The sequence below is a fragment of the Mesoplodon densirostris genome, chromosome 19, assembly GCF_025265405.1.
Source record: "Mesoplodon densirostris isolate mMesDen1 chromosome 19, mMesDen1 primary haplotype, whole genome shotgun sequence".
Lineage (NCBI taxonomy): Eukaryota > Metazoa > Chordata > Mammalia > Artiodactyla > Ziphiidae > Mesoplodon > Mesoplodon densirostris.
Window position 1 is genome coordinate 61,363,206 of NC_082679.1, and position 23,736 is coordinate 61,386,941.

At 53.4% G+C, this 23,736-nt stretch overlaps 1 protein-coding gene across 1 annotated transcript; it reads left to right on the top strand.

Annotated features, from left to right (window-relative positions):
- The first annotated feature begins 1,962 nt into the window (after positions 1–1,962).
- Positions 1,963–18,262, top strand: MLYCD (malonyl-CoA decarboxylase). Its single transcript, XM_060083301.1, has 5 exons — positions 1,963–2,540; positions 10,713–10,825; positions 11,712–11,868; positions 14,849–15,001; positions 17,054–18,262. Exons 1-5 carry the CDS (start codon positions 1,995–1,997, stop codon positions 17,585–17,587), a joined length of 1,503 nt encoding a protein of 500 aa, XP_059939284.1. The 5' UTR covers positions 1,963–1,994; the 3' UTR covers positions 17,588–18,262.
- Positions 18,263–23,736: the final 5,474 nt, after the last annotated feature.

Here is a 23,736-nt window from a genome sequence, read left to right on the forward strand (position 1 = left end):
TAGTGCTGGCCCCACAGGGTTACTGGGAAGCTTAAATGAGGTACTGCAGGTAAGTTCTAAGAACAGGGGATGGCATTTAGGAAGTGCTGAATGACTGGTGGCCCTATTAGTGTACAGAGAGGCACACGAGGGGCTCAGCCAGGGCCTGCACACATCCTTCTCACGGCACAGGGGACATCAGAGGGACTTCAGTGGGACATCAGTTACTGACCACTGTGTGACTAAGGAAGGGAATGGTTCACCGTCCTCTACCCACCCATCGCTGGGTGCCCTGTAGCTCCCCGAACACACGAGAAAGGCCCTGCCCTGGAGCCCACTTGCCCCGGGCATACTGCCCACCATGTGTTCTCAGTGGGCTCTGTGATCCTCTCCTTCATCCTCTGTACCTAGATGAGGCTTCTCTTTCTCCAGAAGCACAGTGGGACCCTGGGTGGCTTCTCCTCTGGACTCCACTCAATTTGGCGTCAAGCCCTGCGAACTACCCCCAGTCTCTCAGTAACTGTGGCAGAAATCTCACTCCTGGAAAGAGGAACTGTCTGAAGCTGGGGTGTGTGTCAAGGCTGTAGACGGATGCGATCCCAGCCACCTCCCTACTCCCTGTCCTGTGTCCATCTTCCCAGTGTTTAAAAACTGATCCCCAAATCTAAACATCTGGGAGCCACCAGGCCACAGAGTAAGGGACGTGAGGTGGGAAGAGACAGAACACGGGGCCAGAGAGGGGAGCAGGGGCCGTCCGTGCCAGGCTCTGCCTGTCAGGCTCAAAGCATTTGGTTGTTGAGCAAGTGAATAACGTTGTTAGATGGATAGTTTAGAAGGTTCACCCAATGGCTGATGCAGAGAATGGATTGGAGCAGTCAAGCCTGGAAGCAGAGAGGCTGCTGCAAGTGGCCCTCGTAAGAAGTGACACGGGCGCAGGAGCAGAGAGTCAGAGAGAAGAGATGAATGCAGGAGTCTTTTTATAGCAGAATCGATCAAATTTAATGTTGGGATGAAAGGCAGGGAAGAGGTTATTAAAAAAAACGGTGCTTTTGAGCTTGGGAGAATGGATAGGTGAGCTTCTCCCCACCTCCCCTCCCCTTCTGGCGTCAGTTGAAATGTCACCTCCTCAGAGAGGCCTTCCCTGATGACCCTGTCCACAGTGGGACATCCGCTCTGACCCAGCTGTATCACTCCACCCTGTTTATTTCCCTTATAGCACTTAACACAATTTGTAGTTATGGAATCACCTGTCTCCCTCGTTAACCTGTAAACTCCCTGCAGCAGGTTCGGGTCTATCTGATTCATTATTTTATCCCCGTGCCGTGTATAGGACCTGGCACATACCAGGCGGTTAATAAACACTCTGTTGAATGAACGAACGAATGAATGAATGAATGAGGACCAAGGAAGGAGGGACAGGTTGGGGAACCAGATGCTTGGGAGAGCCCGGTTTGCTGTATCGGTGAGAAAGTTCTCCAGCAGGCAGCTGGAAGCCTAGCTCTGGGGGTCATCTGGGTAAGTGAAAGCGCCTAGGCAGGGGTCAAGACAAAGGCTACCTTGCCAGAGAATTACCATCGCGAACACTTCGTAGGCACGCAGATTGCTCCGCTCCTCCCCAGACACACTGGATCAGAATCTCCGGAGTAGGGCCCGGAATCTGCGTGCGTAACAGGTTCCCTAGGTGACCGTGATGTTCTTTGGGGCTGGAGAGTTCGGCCCTAGAGGAGAGGGACTGAGGAGGTGACTTTGGGTGGCCAGATGACAGGGCAGAGGCCGCCCCTGAAGTCGCCACCCGCGCCGTCGCTCGGCCCTCCGATTGGTCGCCTCCCGGGTTACCTTTGGCCACATTTGGCCTCGCGCCGCACTCCGCCCCGCCCCCGTCGCTCCGCCCTCCGATTGGTCGCCGCCCCGCCCGTGCCCGGGGCTCGGGCAACCGGACGGGCGCGTGCCGGAAGCCGGAAGCGCGGCGGCGGCGGCGGCGTTGGCGTTCCCCCAGGCAGCTGTATCCTTGCGCCATGCGAGTTTTTCGGCCGAGTCTGTCGGCTGGGCGCCTCCTTCTCTGGCTGCGGCTGCCCCTGCGGCCGCCGCGGCCGCCCGGACCCCGGCTGTCGAGCGGGCGGGCGGCGGCGGGCGGCGCTCTGGAGCGGGCCATGGACGAGCTGCTGCACCGTGTGGTGCCCACGATGCCGGCCTACGGGCTGCGCGAGAAGACGCCGGCGCCGGCGGAGAAACAGTGCGCGGACTTCGTGAGCTTCTACGGCGGCCTGGCTGAGGCGGCCGAGCGCGCCGAGCTGCTGGGCCGCCTGGCGCGGGGCTTCGGCGTGGACCACGGCCAGGTGGCCGAGCAGAGCGCCGCCGTGCTCCAGCTGCTCCAGCAGCCGCGGGAGGCGGCCGTGCTCCTGCAGGCAGAGGACCGGCTGCGCTACGCGCTGGTGCCGCGCTACCGCAGCCTCTTCCAGCACATCAGCAAGCTGGACGGCGGCGTGCGCTTCCTGGTGCAGCTGCGGGCCGACCTGCTGGAGGCTCAGGCCCTCAAGCTGATGGAGGGCCCGCACGTCCGGGTAAGGCCCCGCCCGGGCCGCCTCCGACCCTTGGCGGCCCTCCTCATGTCATCCTCACCCGCCCCTCAAGCCCCAAGCACTCCACCTTCCCCTGCCTGGAGCCGCGCTCACTTCGCCCCGAGTCAGAGCCCCCGAACCCTGTCCCCTTCCTTCCTACGCTTTCCCAGTCCTTGCCTCCCTCTAGGCTCACCTCGCTCGTCTTTATAGAAACTCGGCCCTCGCTTACTTTCAAGGTGACCGTCACGCCTCATTCCTCATGAGCGTGCTCCATAAAATCTCTTTTATTCTTTTACCTAAGAGGTTTCGTCCGTGTGGTACACTTGAATGGGGACCGAACCGAGCATCCGGTAACTTTCTGAAGATCTGGATGGGGTCAGTAAAAGTCGCAGTACGCACTGTGTAAGCCCTTGTCCTAAAAAGTCCTGTGAAACGTACAAAGGTGACCAGAACTCGAGGTTGCTACCGTCTAGGAGTGTGGATGCCTTCTATTTTTTCTCTGTCTCATAACTTTGACCAGGGCATTTTTACCTTCCTGAGTTCAGCCCTAAAATAGGATTCTAAGTTGACTTCTTGAGGAAATCAGGCGTTTAGCACTGTGAGCTCAGGTTAGATGCGAATGAATAGATTAAGATTTAAATAATGATGACTTAAAAGGTGGCTGATAGTTGAATACAGTCCTTTTATTACTATGGATGTTAAATATGGTGGGACCACTAACTTGCTCTTTTAGAAAACCAAAAATGCTGTAAATGTTCTGGCATTCAGAACTTTAGTAGGTGCAGTTGGCTTTAAAAAGAATTGAACAGTTGACGATTATGTCCTGATTCGTTTAAGAACTCTTAACACTGGCATAACGGTTTTTACATTCATTGCCTCACTCTTGGGGAGGTGATAAGCATGTCTCCTTTCACAGTAAAGGAATCAAGTCACGTGAGGTCACATGACTTGACCAGGACCTCAGAGCAAATAAGTATGTCTCTGATCATCCACCCAGATCCAAATTTCCCAGGTTCTTTGCTCTACACTTTATATCCTCATCATGTTATGTGAGTTATGGTGTTTATCAGAAACCTCCTTATCTTTCTTGGCTACGTAGCCCTAGACGCATAAAATTGTGTGTAGTTAGGATAGGGTTAATCTCAGGATGATGATAGTAGCTATGATTTGATTGCTCATAATAGCTGGCTAATCTACAATGCTAAGTATTACCTAGGGCCAGTGAGCCTTCAGCTATAAGAGTCACAGGCTGAGAACCTCAGTTGTTTATTGCCTTGGCACCAAATCAGTCCTGGAATCCCAGTGTTGAATTGACCATGTTCCCAATTAAATCCCCATCTGAATGGCTGAGACCTTGTGTTCCACACACTGTGTGCATACCCATCTGGTTCCTCCCAAGAAAGGCTTGGGTTTAGTCTGCAATACAAGCAGACCTTTTTTTTTTTTCCTTCTTGAAGCAGAGACCAGTGCTCCTGAAGGCCGAAACTTAATTCCCATTGCATAGGAGGCTTGAGAATTAGGTAGGATGTCTGTCTACCTAAGCCAAGGTAGGATGTCTTTTGGGTAGGTGACCTGTCCCAAAATGAAACTCTCCACCCACCCATTCAGCCACTCATTGGCTGTCTAGATGGTACCAGGCGTGCTCAGGCTCCAAGATCACTTGGTCCAGAAGCTTCCCTTCTAGTATGGGAGGAGTTAGGGGCGGTCACGGTATGTGTGAGTGCCTTTCATGCACTTGCTCATTTCATCCTCAGCAAGACGTGGTGACTGGCAGATGAGGTGATTAAAGCTTGTCGAGGCCCAGTGCAGCACCCAGAGCACAGAGCTGGTAAGAGCGCCTCCACCCAAGCCCCGTCTCCACACTCCACGGTGTGTACTTCATCATGGCACACCAAGTCTCTTAGCTGACAGCCTAGCTAGATCGAAAATGGGCTTATTCTTTTAGATTTGCCTTTTTCTATAAAACTGAAGGAAAGGTAAAACAACCCAGTTGGTGAATGGCGTTGTTTTATTTAGTTTCACTGAGTCAGGAGTTTAATATTCTCTAGTTGTGACTTTGTTTATCTTTCCAAGACTTGGTGTAAGCTTCCATCCTGTCAGCAACCTCAGCACCCATCTTTTTCTGAAACCTCAGGTCAGTCTCTGCTCTTCTGTCGAAAAATCATCAAACCTTCCGTGGCCAGGAGGATGGCGTTCGGTGTCTTTCCTTTGGCATTTTTGCTGCCCACCAGCCATCCTGCGCGTTCCCACTCCCCCAGCATTACTCGCTCCCCTCCACGGACCCTCCTCTCCAGCCAAGCTGGCTCCTGGATGGAACGTTCCTGAACCCGCACCCCTGCGTGATTCCCATTAGAAAAAGAGCCACCTGTGCTCCCAGCTTGTTGGCTAGGATTTTCCAGCCGCTCCGGCTCAGGGTGGCCTCACCCGGTTCTGAGCTTCCTAGGTACGTAATTGTACCACTCATTTGGATTTGATACATTAACCACAGAATCTGTTGTTTGAAATGTATTTTTCCCCCGCAACTGGATGATCAGCTCCTTGAAAACTGGGACCTTCGTCTTGCATAGCAAAGTGATGAATGAAGCGTGAGATAGATTCCCGGGTGCCCTGCCATCTGGCGAAGTGGGCAGCTAACCACTCCCATTCGTCCTGAGGTCAGACTGCTCCACTCAGATGTGTGAGCCTGCAACGGAACCTGGAGGCCAGGGAAGGTTTCCGTGCGGCCGAGAGAGAGAGACATCCTACCAGATGTTGGGACCGCCCTTGTCCTGGGGGATTCCTGATGTCGCGTCCGATTCTGTGAGACATAACTGGACTCGTGTCCTTACTGTTCCCCACATACAAGAGAAGACTCTTGGTTATCATGAGGTCGAGAAGGGACATCATCAAAGCTCAAAGCTGTGACCTTGAGACGTGACTTGTGGCAGGAAAGCTGGCCCCAGGGAGGTCCAGAGCTGCCAGCAACACCGTGTCCTCAGACGTTCAGGGTTCCCTTGTTTTATAACCAAGGCCGTTCACACACGTAAGGGAAAAACATCACCAACCGAAAGGCAAAGAGTCATGTGGAGTCGAGATGTTTCTCAAGCAGAGGGTGAGTGACCCTAGCCTGCCCTTGGCCTCTGCACATGGTCTGGACGCGCTGGGTGCAGAAGCCTTTTCAGGTGGCTCCATCACACCTCTTGCGTTTCTCTACAGAAATCCTACCCTTAGCCCGAGTGCCTCTAACCGTTAGTAGCTAAATCTGTTGCTCCCCTTACCCTTTGCTCTGTGTGGCTGCATGAATGTTTTTTTATCCCTATCATTCAAAACATTCAGAGTTGATTTTTTTTTAACCCATAGAAATCGTCACTGGGATCTGATATTGTAATTAATCACCAGAATCACTTAATGTGTGTGGTCCATCTTGACTCCGTTTTTGTTTATTCTGGATTTTGCAACCAAGTTAAAGAGGTGGTTAAAAAGCTAGAGCTTTTCGCTTTTAGGAATCCAGTGTTGGAAATCACCAGCAGTTTGGCCCTCGAGCTTCAGCGCAGGAGCCGCAGATCCCCAGGGGCCTAGGATGCCGCGGGATGCCCAGGAGGCAGGGAGTAGCAGGCCTGAGCACCCCTTGCTGTGCACACGGCACCCCATCACACAGGTGTGCATCTCCCCTGGCCCTTGCTGACCTTGGAGCTGCCAGCTAATGTCAGGTGAACGAGAGCTGCTGTGGACTCAGGCCTGGGCACTGCCTTGGAGTGGACTCAGTCCACTGCTTTCCCTCACAGCTTCTTGTTTGCTGCATCTCGTGAGCACAGAGGCATCCTTAGAATACCTGGCATGTGTGAGGCCCAAAAGGATGCTGATTGGGCATCTTATACGGAACAGTGGGTTCAGCAGAAGGCGCACCAGGTGGGGACGGCAGGCCCCAGTTACGCTGGTCAGAAGCGTGATTTTAGGTGATCGTAGCCACGTCCCTTAACTGTCCTGGGCCAACCAGCTCTGCCGCTGAGGCGGTAGTGCTCCGTCTGCCCAAGGTCAGCCTGCTTCTCTTCTAAAAATACTGTGGAGCTTGGCTAAACACAGTTGTGAATGAGGTCAGTTTGTCAAGATACTGGTCTCTGACTGAGGGCTGTGATTATTGGAAATATGGGAAGAATCCAGAAGCCTGACACTTCTGTTTGAGTGGAGCCCAGCATGAAGCCCGAGGCAGAAGTCCAGGCTGGGGTAGATCTCTTTTCTTGGATATTTTAAATCGGGTGAGGTTTCTTTTCTTGTTCTTAATCCTTCCTGATAGGAAGTTCAGAGTCGGTATCACGTCTGTTTGCCGGGAAGATGCAAGTGCTGTGTAGAAAGTTTTTACAACCCAGCAAACGTCAAATGGCTGCTGTGGTTTTCAAGATAGCAGATCCGCTGCAGAGAGGATGGACGTTGCTGCCCGTCAATTAAAAGGTTGTTAGAAGCCTAAGTGTCTTAGAGGCCAGCCTGGGACTTCTTGATTCATCCCAAGTCTCTGCTGCGATGGTCCGTCCCTCTGATGCCGCTTTGTAGCACTTCTTGGATTATAAAGAAAGGGATTTTAGTTGTTTTCCTAATTAAGGAATTTGTAGAAAAGGGACTTGCCAATGTCCTTGAATTCTCTGATCGCGGGACCCCTGCCCCCCACCCCGAGTTTTAATCTTAGGAAATAGAACAATAAACCAGTCATCCAGTGTTGGGCAGGGGTGGGTAATACCAAATCCACAAAGCAGCTTAATCACACCAGGAAAAGAAACGGTCCCTTTGCTTACAAGATCAAATGTTCTTTTTGTTAAAAACGCTCTTCTCAAAAAAAAAGAAAAAAAGCTCTTCTCCTCTGTTGAAGTTCCAAGTGAGTTGAGAGGCTTATTAAGATGCCTGGCCCTGTGGCCGTACGTCCGTGTTTGCGCGTTCTTTCCCGAGGCGGCAAGTGTGGGCTTTGAGCTCTGAGGTGTGAATCCACCCGTCAGTTGCTTTCCTCAACGAGACGCCCTGTGAACTTGCGGTTGTGTGGCCAGCTCCTGAGCGGGGTACACGGTGTGCGGGCAGGCGCGTGCTTCTTGTGTGTGCAGTTTGCAAGCCCTTTGTTTTTCTGCAGAGTTATTTCCAAAAGCCCTTTGGGGTTGAAGAGTTCAGTCTCTTACAGATACAATCCCCAGTGAAGCCGAGGGAACTCCCATTCTAAGAGAGGGTCTGGGCACCGTCAGATATTTGTGGGCAGCAGAAGGGAGCTGGCATTTAGGAGACGATGGGCGATTTGAATGTAGAAATGACGGTGAGAGCTGTGGGAACCTTAACAGAAGCCCGAGCGGAACATTGGAGAAGGGACCAAACTCGTATCAGGCAGGGTCCCCACGCCACCACCGCAGCGCGCAGCCGCACCACAATTTGCTGTAAACCTGCTCTGGTGTCTTGTCCTGTTTTGAAGTTAACCTGGTGGTCCTCCTGAATTCTGCACTTAGCTAGACTAAGAGATGAACGCATTTGTAGATGGGAACGTTGTCCCGGCAGTTGTATGTTCGTGTCCTGGTCACTGATAAATGATTTCTGAATCACTGAGCATGACGCATACACGATTCCTCTCCCTCCTGCTGTCTGAGATCCGGTAGCCTTGCTGCCCTCGGCACCTAATTCCAGCCTGAACAGCTGCGGTCCTGTTAGCACTGGGTGATGGAGATGTGTAACCTTTAACCTAGATTCCCGGATCTCGTGTCTGGTGTCCCACGTTATAGCTGTCAGTAGCCCAGAATAGAACGAAGGGACTTGGAGAAGAGGCGCTTCCACCAGCCAGACCATTCCTTTCATAATCAATACTGTATGAATGCCGAAGGCAGATTTTTCCAACTTGTTCCTATTGTGCGTCTCATAGAGATGCTGTAGAGTTCCGTGTACATCCTGCATGGAACTCGGCTGGTCTGTTCCTAACCTTTCAGTGCAGAGGTTCCCAACCTGGGGAACCTGGTTGGGAACTGAGTTTCAAAGGGGTCCATGAACCCCAGGAAACCGTGTGCAGAGTTTTATTCATGTGTTTGCATTTTTCTGAGGGGAGTGTCCCCAGTTTTTAGCACATGTGCAAGAGTGTATGAGGACCCCAGGAAGACTGAGAACCACTGTAGTCAGTGCAGGAAATACAGTTTTATAAGGAGCCGTTCTGTGTTGCCTGGTGAGCCGTCCCTTCTCCTCCCTTCCTGCTACTTCCTGGTCACTGTTTTCCGGTTTGTCTTCTCTTTTTCATTTGCCATCAATCTGTTAAATCATCTTCCACATGGAAGACCCCACTGGTGGCTTTGAGAACCAGAGGACTAAATCAGAAACGACCTCTGCCCTTAGAGAGCTGAGAGTCCAGTAAAGGAGACTAGACCATGGGATAAAGAGTTACGAGGCATTACAGAGGGCATCTGGTCCAGTCGCCTGTCGACGTGGAAATCCTTTCTAAAACATCTCCACCGTGTTCTTGTCCACCCTGTGCTCATCTCTTCCCATGGGGAGGGCCGCTGTCTCCCAGGAGGACCTCTGTGGGCATGACTGGGCCCCCCCACTTGGTCCTAGACTTGCTCCCTTTCCTCGCCCCCGTGGGGCCTGTTTTGTGCCCTGGGCCTTCAGTGTTTAAAGATGGACCTCGCTTCGTTCTGAAACCCTTTCTGAGCCACCACCCCCATGCCTGCAACTTACCCTCAAGTGACAAGGTTCTGAGTCCTTTGACCTTTTACCGGAGATTAAAATGTGAAGTGGCCCTATAACAGTTTTATAGCTTGTGTACAGTTTTACAGGTGTTATCCATCATGGTCTTTGTGATTCTTATACAGGGATTCATAAGGTCAGTTCTGTACCAGACATACTGAGATGTTTGCTGTTATTCAATAATAACATGCAGTGTATCTGTTAGTATGCAGTTCATCTATAAATAACAGAGACTCAAAACAGCAGTGGTTTGAATAAGAGAAGTTTGTCTTTCATGAAGAAGTCTGGAGGTAGGCAGCCCAGGGCTGATCCTGCTCTGCGGTGCCCTCAGTTGTCCCAGACTTCTGTTTGTTGCTCTTCCCTGAAAAACTCATCCCCAAAGTTACCTCATGGCCCAAGATGGCTGCTCCAGCTCTAGCCATCACATCGCCTTCCAACCTGCAGCGGGAAAGACAAAGAAAAAGATCAGCCCTTTGCTGCTCCTGCCATCTTTCAAGGTTCCCAGAAGCTGCTGCAGCATACCTCTGCTTACATCTGAGAAGCCAGAACTCAGTCACATGATTAGCCCTAGCGGCAGTGCAAACTTTCTTCAGAACAGCCATGTGCCCAGCCAAAAAGTGAAGCTTCTGTTGATTTGGGAAAAAGGGATGCAGCCATTGAGGAACAGCAGCCTTGTCTCTTGCCCTAGACATCCCCTCTGCTCTGGCTGTCACAAAGCTTACCACTATTACATGGTCAGCAGTCACCACAGACTAAACGGGGAGGGTTCTGCCCCTGCATCATGTCCTCCCCTTTCCTTACTCACCTCTTGTTCTATCCTTGCTTGAAAAGTTTCAGTGCGAACGTATCTCTGATGGTAAAGTTGACTCACATCATTTTTGGAAGTAGAATAAATATAAGTAAGTGAAATCAGAATCATGTCATCAATTCTAAATGCATGGCTTGCCCGACACACTATTTTTCTACGGCCCACTCAGGGAGGAGAAAATGCTGCCGTTTCAACCGTGACCTGCCATCATTTGAACAAGGTGTCCTGACCACCAAGATGTGAAAATAGGAAAACACACACCTTAGAGCTGTCGAGATGTGGGGCGCGGGACCCAATGCTCGTTTCTCTTGGGAAACAAGAAAGGGTGTTTTTGGTGAACCAGAGAATCTTCCTGAGAGGGTGTTAGACGCCGTTCAGCGTCAGCTTAACGTCACGTGTGCAGCTGTGTTCACGGCGGCGAATGCTTCGGCACACTTCATTTGATTTGGGCAACTCAGCTCAGATGGAACCAGGTGTCTTACAGGTGGAAGGAGGGAGGAAAGAAGTAGAGCTGAGTTCGGTCCGTCGTGGCCGAGAGCCGAGCCCGGGGGAGCTGCCTCAGGACGGGCTCATCCTGCCCGCTCCTCTTTTGTGTCAGGTTTTGGTGTCGAATTCCCGGTGCTGGCAGCGATGCGGGGATGGGCTGGACGTCTTTCCCTCGGAAGGCCAGCGCTCCCCCCTCTCCATTTCAGGAAATGAACGGGGTGCTGAAAAGCATGTTCTCGGAATGGTTTTCTTCCGGGTTCCTGAACCTGGAGCGGGTCACCTGGCGTTCACCGAGCGAAATGCTGCAGAAAATCAGTGAGTAAGTATTTATGACATTGCCGCTTTTCTTACGTTTCAGCGGAAAGCCAGTCTCCATTCCCGTGTACGTTTTGTTCCAAGCCTGATAAAACCCAAACACAAGATCCACAAAGCTGGCTGTCCTAGCCGGTGATGCCGAGACCATGGAGGAGGAAAGGGCACAGGTGGAAGCTGGTCCTCGTGCCAGTGAACCTGCACTTGGGGTCTCAGTCACGTCCTCATGTTTAAAGCCCTCAGGCCCGCATCTCCCCAACGACCCCATGATCAGAGCTGCCCGGGTTCACTGGACCAAGCATTGGCATTAGTAACTCAAAAACCGTCTGTCTCAACCAGCTGTTAAAATGTCTCCCTTGGATAAAATCTCCAAATTCACGGTATAGTGCGTGATTCCCACCTTCCCCTGGACACAGTAAAATGCAGGCTGGCCCACGGTAGCATGCTGCCATGTTGCATATTGAAACAAAGCAGCGGTGGCCGAGGTCGCTGGACAAATGGAAGCAGCCAGGTGATGCGTGTCCTCGGCAGCACGGGCTTCAGACTGCGGAGATTCAGAGGAAGCAGGAGACGTAGGATGTCTGGTGACAGGCATCTGGTCGAGTCTCTGTGTTGAAATCTGCCACATAATTCTTCCCCCGGGGCCTGGCAAACGAGTCTTAAGACCGGGGATGAGGGCACAGTTTTGTGTGTAAAACGGTCACCAGTTGTGCTTCCTCTCAGTTAGCGCTGTTTCACGCTAAAATGATCTTTGAATTTCCTGCGGAGTCTGTAGAAGCTGTATTTAAAGGATTGCTTTGACTTGAGTGAATAATACGAGTAGGAATCAGCCCCGCAGCTGTTTAACTTATGATTTGTACTTCTGTCTTGCCCCTTCCTAACGTTCTCGTCAGGGCTGAGGCTGTGCATCCCGTTAAAAACTGGGCGGACATGAAACGGCGCGTGGGGCCCTACAGAAGGTGTTACTTCTCCTCTCACTGCTCGACCCCGGGGGAGCCCCTGATCATTTTGCACGTGGCCCTGACCAGTGAGATCTCCAGCAGCATCCAGGTACCTGTGCGCGGTCGATTCAGGACGGGGCAGACGGCCCAGGGTGCCTTAAGTTTTCTGTTAACTTAATTTTCTCACCTTTTTGAAAATAAATTGCTTTTTGGCCTTTGTGGATCTTTGCATTAGCTAGATACAGTCTCCAGATCTGCAGCCACAGAGTGGAGACGGGCAATGTGTGGGCAGTGATGGGATGGGGGCAAGCTTTTGCCAGGGTGTGTGGACCTTGGGTTGAGACGTGGTCCAGGCTGTTATGGAGGAGGGGGTACAGGTGCAGGGGCGCGGGGGTCAACTCTTCAGCATCTAAGTGCCTGTGGGTAGTTTCAAAAGACAGCCGATTGAGAAATTGGAAAGTCGGCTGTGCTGCGTGCCTGACGTGGGCCCAGCGCTCTGCCCGGTGTGGTGGTTCCCTCCCTCCAGGAGCAAGCTGGGCTTCTCCTCGACGCGTTGGTGAGTGTCTGAAACACTCAGTCCGCAGGCCCACCGGGGGCAGGAGCTGGGGCTGCAGAGCAGGTCCTTTGAGGGGAAGTGGGCACCCGTGGGTCACTGTGGCTTTGGGATCGGAATGGCCTGTTAGGAGGCTGAGAGGTGATGGCAGATCTCAGGTGGGCGCTGGGCAGTGTCTCCTGGCATCAGAGGGCGGAGGACTCGTCAGCAGGGAGACGTTCCCGTACGATGCTTGTTTGGAGGCGCCTGCACTGTCACGCACTAGAAGTTACCACGACCTCCCTGGGGGCAGTTTGGTAATAACTATTAAAATATAAAACGTGTTCCTTTTGGCCTAAAAATTCCACTCTCAGGAATTTATCCCAGGAGAGGCTCAGAGCTGAGAGTTTGGGTGGTTGCCCACTGCAGCATCGTCTGGAGGTGGGAGTGGTAACCAGAGTGCCCACCGGGAGGGGGCGCTCTAGGGAACGACAGCGTGTGCGTGTGGCCTGTCCTCACAGACCCTGCGGTCCCACGTGTGGCCTTAAGTGTGGATTTAGCTTTGTATTTTTGACATGGAACGTCAACCTTGACTTACTATTGACTGAAGATTCAGGTTCCAGCCTAGCCTATCTGGTGTGACCTTCTGTGTGGCATGAATTACGTCGACTGAGCGTTTGCTGTGCCCCGTCCGCCCGCAGAGCGCCCTCCTGTGTTTGCTCCCAGCGCCTTGTGACTCAGGCTTGTTACTGTTATTGTCCTCGTTTTAGACATGAGGACTCTGAGGCTAGGAGGGGACTGCAGAGATTTGCCCGGGATGATGGAAGAAGTGGGGACGGTGGGGGACCGGAATCCCAGCCCTGAGGGCAGTTGCCTTCCTTGTGAGGAGACTCGCGCATCCGGACACACACGAGAGACCGCGTGTGTACGTGGTTTTGTATGCACGTGTGTTTATGTGTGTACCTGCCTGGGGCCAATGAGACCAACCTGGAAAGGCGCTCCCCAGAACGTTACCAGTAGGACTGGGTGTTCGGTTCTGGAGTGATCTGTGATTTCTTCTTCATGCATTTATTTCTTGCCTCGTTGACATTATGCATATATCATTCATATAATCAAAGAAAGGTTCATTTGTTTGGGGTTTTTTTTTTTTTTTTGAAAACTTAAAAAAAAAGATTTGCTGGAGACAAATTTTTTTTTTTTTTTTTTTTTTTTTTCCTTTTTGCGTTATGTGGGCCTCTCACTGTTGTGGCCTCTCCCGTTGTGGAGCACAGGCTCCGGATGCGCAGGCCCAGCGGCCATGGCTCACGGGCCCAGCCGCTCCGCGGCACATGGGATCCTCCCAGACCGGGGCACGAACCCGTATCCCCTGCATCGGCAGGCGGACTCTCAACCACTGCGCCACCAGGGAGGCCCTGGAGACAAATTTTGAGTCCAGAACCACGAGATAACCTACAGACTTCTTGAAAAACAAAGGAGGTGATCCAACAAGATGAGGACGAGGAATGATGGGAGGAGGGCTCCTCCGTCAGCTGCGGGTGCAGGAGAGGCTGGCGGGGCCCCGATGTCATGGGCGCTGCGTCACCATCCACCCAACTTTCCTTGTGGTGACGGTTCATGGCTTCCCAGGAGTCACAGAAAAGACTCTCCGAGCGTCTGAAGGGGATGAGAGCTGAGGATGTTTTTCCCCAGGGGGGTACGCGCAGACCCACGCATCCCATTGGCAATTTAAGAAAGTCTGTGGGCTCCAGACCTCAGCCTGGACTCTGGGCCAGACTCCCCTACTTCAAGCAACCAGGGTAGCTGGTAGGAGTTTAGAGCAGCGTAAGCGTGTCCTTCAGAAGCAGGCTGGCGGGCCTGTGTCCAAGCCAACTGCAAGGTCTCCACCACTGCTCTCCAGTGGCCCTCAGGGTATAAAGCTCAGAGGGCCCCGCACTCACATCTCAGAGCAGATCAAGTCGGACTTGGCTAAGGGACTTCCCATTACAAGTCATGCTGATTCTTAGATCGCTTCTCGTACGTGTCTGTGCGGGCATGTGGTTTCACTGTGGAAATATAGGACTTGGCAGAAAACCAAAAAGGTACATAGGAAAAGCATAAAAAGGTACCTTTCCTGAAAGAAAACTTACATGGGACTGCATCCAGCTTACTGGGAAATGTAAACAACTAGGACTCGGGGGAGGAGGGAGGCCTGCAGGACGCAGCGGGCAGCCTGTGCACAGGAGCCGCGGGAAGTGGGGCCCTTGGCCTCGCAGAGGGCTGGCGTGCTGTCTGGGGGTGTCAGGGGGCAGCAGATTGCACAGAGAGAGAGAAACCTCCCCTGAGAGAGACCTAGGGGACATCAGTTGTGATTCAGCGAAGCTTGTGGGAGAATTTCAAAGTGGTAGAAATGATACAACTTTGAGCAAACAGCCAGGGAAGTTGTGAGACCACCACCGCCTCCAGAGAGGTCTCAGAACAAGGTCTAGAGCCTGGTCCTTGGGTCGAGGGACCCCCAGGAGGGGTGAGGGCGGGGCGGGTGCATCCACGGCTGCCCATCACTGTCCTTGATGTTTTCCAGACCATCATAGTGAAGGAGAGTCCCACGTCGGAGACAGAGGAGTGGGACAAGATCACCACAGCCGTCCTATACTCGCTGAGCCTGACCCAGCAGGGGCTGCAGGGCGTGGAGCTGGGCACCTTCCTCATCAAGCGGGTGGTGAAGGAGCTGCAGGTGAGCGAGGCTCGACCCTTATCCTGCCGCACTGCTGTGCGTGTCCCCGCCTTGGGATGGCCCAGCAGCTCTGCCCTCATCTCTGCAGACAGGGTGAAGCTGTTGGGCCGGAGCGAGCAGGAGGGGTGGAAAAGTGCCAGGTGCCCCTTGGCACTTCCTAGGAGCCCCGAGACTCGTCAGGGGGTGGAAGCAGTGCCGAGGAAAAGGCCCTCAAAGCTGGCTGCTCATGGGCCACAAATCCAGATGCGTCCTGGGGGCGGCGGCTTCTGCAGGGAACCCTGCACGCTGGCTGCTGGGGCAGCTCCTGATGGGCACGTGCTGTCCTGGCATAGTCGCCAGCAGGGCCCCCTTCACTCCCACTGTCCAGTCCTGGCCGTGCCAACCTCCCTACCCACCCTCGCCCACTCGTGGCCCGGGAGGGAGCATCAAGGTTCGACTTCGACCAGGCAGTTGGAGGGTAAATGCACTGGCACCTGGTTTTTTTTTATAATTGCCTTCTCTTGGTTGCCCTGGGAAACACATAGAAATGTTCAGGTCCACTCTGGGTTTGGGCTTTTTAAAACTACCTCATGAGGGGCTGGAGTGAACTGTAATGTGTAGAATCTAATTTTTAGGTAAAATAATTAGATCATGACTAATTGGCTCTGAGGCTTCTGGTGGTTTCAACACAGACAGCTGCTGCAAAAGCTCTTCCTCAGAGGATGACACACAGGGTGGAATTTAAATATTCGCTTCGTGTGAAATTCATAGTTTTAAGTCTGAGAACTTGGGATTGGGTTGGGTATCAGCTTCGTTAGAATCGCTCCCTGCCGCTTTTTCCCCAGAGGCGATAAGAAGCACATCTGATTGCTCTGAGTTTCTTCTTTTATTTCCTGCTTCTTTGCTGAAGGTGCTAATGAACGGGGCGAGGGCGGGCGGGTAGCAGGGCTGGGACGAGGCAGAAAGGCAGTCAGAGGAGGAGCAGAATCCGGGGTCTGGCTGATGCAGCAGGTTCTGTTTCTGAATCAGGCAGCCCAGGAGCCATCCTGCCGCTGACCTCTTCTCCACATCTGGGCTGGGAGCCGGGAAGTCACCTGAGAAACCTGGAGGGAAAGGCAGCCCTTCCTCCACGGAGGTGTCCGTGGAGGTTTATGAAGGAGGCGCCTTAAACGCCCAGTGAAAAGTCATGGGACCGTTTTATCTTTTAATATTGTTCTGTCGTTAAAGTTACGGTTCTGAATTTTGAGTGACAGTGAGAAAGCGCTCATGGTATAAATGCACAAAGCAGGATGTAAAATAACTGTCTCGCCCTTGCAGAAATTACCTGGAGAAAGACCAGGAGTTATACTCTATCAAACCTGGAGAGTATGGTGGTTTCTTTGATTCTGTCCTAAATTTAAAAAATTTTTTCTGTAGTGAGCATATATTACATTTTTAATTGGAAAATACTGAGTTCTTTGAAACGATCATTGAGATCTCTCTGTACTTTGAACAACAGTGATTGAACCGTGTTATCTGATGTGGAGACATAACCGTTACCCCCCCTTCTATCCCATCCTCTGCACCCACTGTGCTATAGTTGGGCGATCAGTTATTCATTCAACAAACAGCAAACAGTCACTGGGTACTTGTGTGCCAAGCACCAAACCAGGTTCTGTGGCGGCAGCGAAGTCCATGGGAGGGGCCTGGTGGGCTAGAAAGGCAAGACCTGTAGTCAGAAGACAGCACCCCACATCGTAGCAGCGCACCCCTCCAATTTCAGGCAGGTCCCCCAACTAGCCGGCATGGATAGTGGTGCAGATGGAGACCCCACAATAAAGGCTTGTCCTGGGGACTCAGGATGCCTCCAGGACCTGGCACACATCAAATCCTTAATAACTGTTCCTTGAAAGAAGAAGATTCGTGCGCATCAAATATCACTTTGTAAACCACACAGCAGCACACGGAGGTTAATGATACATAAGCGAGAAATGAGGAGGTGTTCTGAATCCGTGACTCACCTGCTGAATTGTGTGTGTGTGTGTGTGTGTGTTTTCTCCACCTTCCTTTCCCCACCCCAACTGTGCCCTGCAGAAGGAGTTTCCTCACCTGGGGACGTTTGCAAGTCTGTCCCCTATCCCTGGGTTCACCAAGTGGCTTCTGGGGCTGCTGAAATCAAAAGCAAAGGATCACGGGACGAACGAACTGTTGACAGATTCCGAGTGTAGAGAAATCTCCAAGATCACGGGCGGTCCCGTGAATGAGACCCTCAAGACCTTTCTCAGCAGCAGCGAGTGGGTCCAGTCTGAGCCGCTGGCCCGGGCACTCCAGGCCCCCCTGATGCGGCTCTGTGCCTGGTACCTGTACGGGGAGAAGCACCGGGGCTACGCCCTGAACCCCGTGGCCAACTTCCACTTGCAGAACGGGGCCGTGATGTGGCGCATCAACTGGATGGCTGACGTCAGCCTCAAGGGCATCACGGGCTCGTGTGGCCTCATGGTCAATTACCGCTACTTCCTGGAGGACACGGCCGCCAACAGGGCCGCCTACCTCAGCTCCAAGAGCATCAAAGCGTCCGAGCAGGTCCTCAGCCTGGTGGCCCAGTTTCAGAAGAACAGCAAACTCTAAGTCACCTTTGCTGAAGCCAACGTCCCCGGCTTGGAAAAGGATAATTTTCAGGAGGGGTCGGGGATGGGGTTTATTACCCAGAGGAGCTTCTAGAGTGAACCGGAGTTGAACTGTGCTCTCTGGCCTGTGGCGGGGTCACACTGGAAGGCCGGGCCCGGGCTTTGCACGAGGGAAGATGCGGTACCGCTGCAAGGTAGTGGTGGGTACAGGTAGACGTGGGCTGGATGGGGATGCTGTGCTCTCTCCAGAAGATTCCATCGTGGCCTTTGGCCTGGCTCCCTGCCCTGGGATGGTCTTCAGAAACCGTGGAGCCTCTGCTGGCTCTCGTCCCAAGGTGGGTGGGTCAGCTGCCCTGGGACCCGGGCAGGTGGCCCAGGTGAGAACAGATGTTCCTTCCAGCGTAGAACATGGTTCAGCCATGATTGTTTTAGCCGTTTCTCTCTGCTGATTGCAAAGGGCTAGAGGGCTGTGCTGCACTTCACTAGTTAAATTCTGGAGACCGTGAACGTGTGAAAAGGTTTGTGACTTTGCACAAACTTCACTAAGCCAAATTACTGGAAACGAGAGCTCTTGTCGCCTGGGGCTTAAATTGCATTACAGACTTGACAGTTACAGCGATTCAAGTTCGTGATGAACTTCGTAGCAAAGAACAAGTTTGTCCTGTGAAGCATTAAACACGTGGTTATTCACGATCGCATAGTGGTCGTCTTTGAGGTCCGAGACCTCATTAGCCGTGCCCTTGCTCCCCAGCCAGCCCGTTGGCAGGTTTGATGCTCTGTGAAGTGGGCCTGGAGCATGTGGCCTGAGGACAGAGGTGATGGCAGAGGCGCTGCTGATTGTGGGTGAGGAGGGGGGTGTGATGTAGAGTCAGGCAGCAGGTCCCCACCTTCCTTGCCTTTCACCTTCCAGACCTGTCCCTGGACCACCTCTGTTGTCTTCTTCGTGTCACTTGTTGCCTGGTAACAAACAACATGACTGCGGTCACTGCTAGAAATTGTGCCTTTTCTGGATCCTGGTAGAAGCAGCCCCCTCCTTCTTGGTTTTGCTTTGAGCTGATGGTGAGAGCCCCTGGGCTCTGCAGGCCTGAAGTCACCGCCCTCCAGGAGCTTGGAAAAAGTTAAGGCACCAACTGCTTCCGTGTGGCAGGCGGCCCCTGAGACCGTAGCCCCTGATTCCCACGCTGCACACCTTATCTTTGTTCAGCCTCTTATATGGGAATCTTCAAAAAAATACACAGAAGTGGAGAAAATGGTGTAATGACCCTAGGTACATACCACCCAGCTTCCACAGCCATCAGTAATTTTCCATTTTTATCAAACCTTATTTCTTTTTTTTTTTTTTTTTTTTTTTTTTGTGGTACGCGGGCCTCTCACTGTTGCGGCCTCTCCCGCTGCGGAGCACAGGCTCCGGACGCGCAGGCTCAGCGGCCGTGGCTCACGGGCCCAGCCGCTCCGCGGCATGTGGGATCTTCCCGGACCGGGGCACGAACCCGTGTCTCCTGCATCAGCAGGCGGACTCTCAACCCCTGCGCCACCAGGGAAGCCCAAACCTTATTTCTTATAATGTGTTACATTTAGGTGTTCTGTGAAGACTGGATGACGGATGGATGGATGGGTGGATATGGATGGTGCCGTGCTCTGAATGTTTATGTCCCACCAAAATTTACCTGTTGAAATCCGAACCCCCAAAGGTGATGGCATTAGGAGGTGGGGCCTCTGGGAGGTGATTTAGGTCATGAGAGTGGAGCCCTCCTGAATGGGATTAGTGTCCGTATACCTCATGACCTCACGAAGCTCCCTAGGCAATTCTGCAGCTGAAGGAGGGCCCTCATCCAACCTTGCTGCCCCCCAATCTCAGATTTCCAGCCTCCAGAATTGTCAGCAACCAGTTTCTGCTGTTTTAAGCCACCCAGTCTGTGGTATTTTGTTACGGCAGCCGGAGCGACCTTAGCTGATGGATATAGACGGCTGGATAAGGACTCCGTGCCTCAGTCCACATGACTGAAGGGAAGGCTTATGACGCTTCCGTTACAGTGCACTGGGCCGAAATCCCCCTCACTTCATGTGGGTTACAGGGAACCCCCTTCACCTCCCACACTTACCCTGCAAGCCCTAGAAGGGCAGAAGAAACAGCCCAGCCGCCCACTTCCTCTGAGGGATGCTCAGACTGCCCGCTCGTGCGTATGTTGTCCTTCTGGCAATGGCAGCCAGGCAGGAGTCAGAATCAGAGAGCAGCTGGGTTTGGAGGCCACAGAAGTTCACTCACGGACCCTCCTCACGTTGCGAATTTACATCCTACGGAAGAGTACAACCTGCTGCCCGGGGGCATCATCGCAAGGGGGATGCAGTAACACGAGCGTGGACAGTGTCTCCCAGAACTGTTTTCCATCCCACTTGATCTCAAGCCATCACTCTGACCACCGGATCTTCCTCTGTAAAGTGCCTGGCAGTCTGGTGGGCTCACAGTAAGAGCTCAGTAGATGGTCATTAGTAGTCAGTTTCCACAGCGCCCTGGGTTCAAGGCTGCAGCCACCCTCCACCCCTCCCCAGCACAGAGCCCGCTCCCCCTGGCGTTCCCATCCTGCACCCTACAGACCCCACCCGTGGGGTGGCCGTTCTCCCCTCCTTTCCCGTGCACGGCTCTCCTCGTTGCTTTGGGGTCTGTGGTTCAGACAGACCCCAGATCTCTCCAGCCTGTTGTCCAACAGTCTTGGGCTATTCTGGAATTCAGATTGATTCTTTTTCCAGGGCTGCAGGTGGCCTTGGGGCTGACCTGCTCTAACTTGTTCATGGGCGGTTTTTGTTCTGAAAGGCAGTAGGTGCCATAATGGTTGACGCCACCAGCTTTGGCTCCAGCCAGTGCCGGGTTCAAATCCCGACCCCACCGCTTCCCAGCTGGGTGGCCTGGAGCAGACCACCTACCCTCGTCTTGCCCATTTTCCCCTCTTTAAATGGGGGTAACCACAGCACCTACCTCAGGGCCTGCCGAGAGGCTCCAAGGAGATGACGTGCATAAAGCTTTGAAAAGGCACCAGCGTTGTCTTTATTACAGATGTTTATACATCTGGACTCTGGGACTACCGTCACACTCACCCAGATGTAGGTTCCGGAATCGATCGTCCCTCTCTTTGGAAATTAGAGTTGTGATGGTTTTCTGGCTTCTGTTCTATAAGGTGGCTAAGTGCACTAATTCATTTCCAGGAGCTTCTGTGAACTGAGGTGTCCTCACCGCCCCTGGCAGCTAAGCAGCACCTCACTTTCAGACGAGGATCCCCAGGTTCAGTGGCTTGGCCCAAGCTCTGAGCTCTCCCGGCTGGTACCTCGTCCAGCAAGCCCTGAGCCGGCTCTCCCGTGCTGGCTTGAGGCACTCCGCAGCCTGCCCCCCCGCCCCCATTACTCCTATGCACCACCCACCGCGTCTTCCATCTCAGAGGGCTGGACCTTCTCTGTCCTCCAGATCTACGGCAGCTGAGGGTTGCACAGCTCTGCCCTCTGTCGGTTATCTAGGGGCATAACACTTCTGCAAGAGGGCCATGTTGTTCTGTTTGTGGCTTTATATTCTTCTGTACGTGGCTTTATATTCATTGGAATATAAAGTCCATTTTGATCTCTTCTTGGATAGAAACAAAAGCTACTCCGTGATTCCTATTCATCACAGAAAGCTGCTGCATTATTTGCAGTTTAGCAAAATCGGTAGAGTGACCCCAGGTCTCTTTCTCGTCTTTGTTTTTTTTTTTTTCTTTTTCTTCTTTTCTGATTGCATTTGCATTTCTCGACTAGCTAATTTTTTTTAACATCTTTATTGGAGTATAATTGCTTTACACTGGTGTGTTAGCTTCTGCTGTATAACAAAGTGAATCAGCTATACATATACGTATATCCCCATATCCCCTCCCTCTTGCATCTCCTTCTCACCCTCCCTATCCCACCCCTCTAGGTGGTCACAAAGCACCGAACTGATCTCCCTGTGCTATGCGGCTGCTTCCCACTAGCTATCCATTTCCATTTGGTAGTGTATATATGTCCATGCCACTCTCTCACTTCGTCCCAGCTTACCCTTCCCCGTCCCCGTGTCCTCCAGTCCACTCTTTATGTCTGCATCTTTATTCCTGTCCTGCCCATGGGTTCTTCAGGACCTTTTTTTTTTTTTTTAGATTCCATATGTATGTGTTAGCATATGGTAGTTGTTTTTCTCTTTATGACTTAACTTCTCGACTAGCTAATTCTTAGTCTTCGAGGAAAGGAGGAAGAAACAGCATTTATCTCTGCTCTTGGCCGGATGTTCTCCGCTCCTCCCAGCCCTGAAGCCTGAGGGAGTGATTGTCATGTACAGATGAGGGAACTGAGGCTCTGGGAATGCTGAGGGCAGCTGCTGACGCTGGAGCTGGGGCCCGAGCCCAGGCCTGCCCAGCGCTGTCCACGCCGCCCTGACTTCCAACCTCACAGCGCAAGCAAAGCCCCAGGGCAGGAGGCCAGCGCCGCCGTGGCAGGGGTGAGGGGGATGGAGTCGGGAGGGCAGCCCGGCCGGACAAGACGGCCAGGGTTGGAGATGTTGTGACGCTAAAACTCCAGCCAGGGGGAGGCTGCTGGGAAGGTTTAAATCCAGTGTCTTCTGTAACATCTGAGCAGTCGGTATTTGCCGGTGGTTCAGGGACGGATGCCCCGCTCCAACCAGTTCAGGGCAGAGAACCTCAGCTCAGGAAATCCACCGGCCGAGGGCAGGGCCGCTGAGCGCACGTGGGCGGAGACAGCAAGGCCCCCCGAGCCGCGGGAGGGCAGAGCAGGCCTGCTGGCTGCCCGGGCCCCGCATCTTCTCCGCTGCCCTCTCCGCTCTCCTCCAAGGCCTCGCCACTTCCTGGAGACCCGCTTCAGCCCAGGGGTCTGCCCACAGCCCCACCGCTGTAGAGACCATCTGTCTGGGTCGCCCCGCCGCTAGTTACCCGGCCTGAGCCGTGGGCAGGGCGGAGAGATGATCGGCCCAGTCTGGAGACGGGGAGACGGAGACAGGCCCCGCGAGGGGTCCAGCTGGAAGGCGGCTCTCTCTCTGGACCAGTCGAGTGGAGCGGTTGGCGTCCATTGTTCCCATGGCGATGGGAGGTGACAAGTGTCGGGGGGACGGTTCCTAGCGGGGGGGGGGAGGCCGTAGCCCACCTACCACAGAGCCTGGTGTGTATGGGTGACAAAGGCTGGAACCCCCCCAGGCTTGTCCGTTTCAAGTACTTTGCTGTGCATCTTCCCACCATACCTGGCTCATAGCAGGGGCTCAGTACGTATTTTCCATCCACTGGAGAAACGCAGCCCTCATTCCTGCGCACTAGGCAGCGCATCCTGAGCAAAATTTAGCCCGTCCTTGATAACTCTGGCAGGGAAGGAAGGAGACCAGAGAGCTGCCTTAGCTACTGCAAACGCTGTTTTCCTGGGAGAGAGGTGAGGCTCTTTTCCACGCTGCTCCAGAGAGGACTGCCATGGGCGCTTGCTCCATCCCCTCACCCCGCTCTGGGGTCCACCTCTCACCAGCTCTGCGATACTCCCAGCCACCCCGAAGGGGTAACCCCAGCAGGTGCCCTCTGGGCAGCACTCAGGCCTGGGGAACGTGCTCTCCCCCCGTCACTACTAGCCGTCCTGCCCGCTGCCCTCAAGTCTTGGCAGATGGTCCCTCAAGGCCCGATCCCAGGAGTCCCTTCTTTCCCCTGGAGAATCTCCTCTCCATCCACGTCTTCACTTGCCACCTGCGCACCTGGTGATGACAGTGACCGGCGTCCTTGCTTGCCTGGGGCAACGCCCGTCCGAGCTGCCCCTATCCTGGCATAATTGTTACGAGAGCGTCCCTTCCCTCTCGGAAGTGTCCCAGTTTGGACCAACAGTTCTGTGGTCTACCCACCGAGGATGCGCACGTGGGTATCGACAACACAACTCAGCCACCTGAAAAGGGTCCCCTGGCTTTGACAGCGACCATTACCCTGGGCGCCCCGCATCACGGCCCCTTACGGGCAGGGTCTTTCTGGGCAGGCTTGGCCCCCTGCCCTGGCTCTCCCCACAGAGTCCTGCCCCTTGGGGCTGCTGTGTGGGAATAGGACACAATCCCCACCCCCACCCCAGGAACCCACAAGACCTCACTTCTCCAAATCCAGTTCCTGCCCAGGAAGCGCA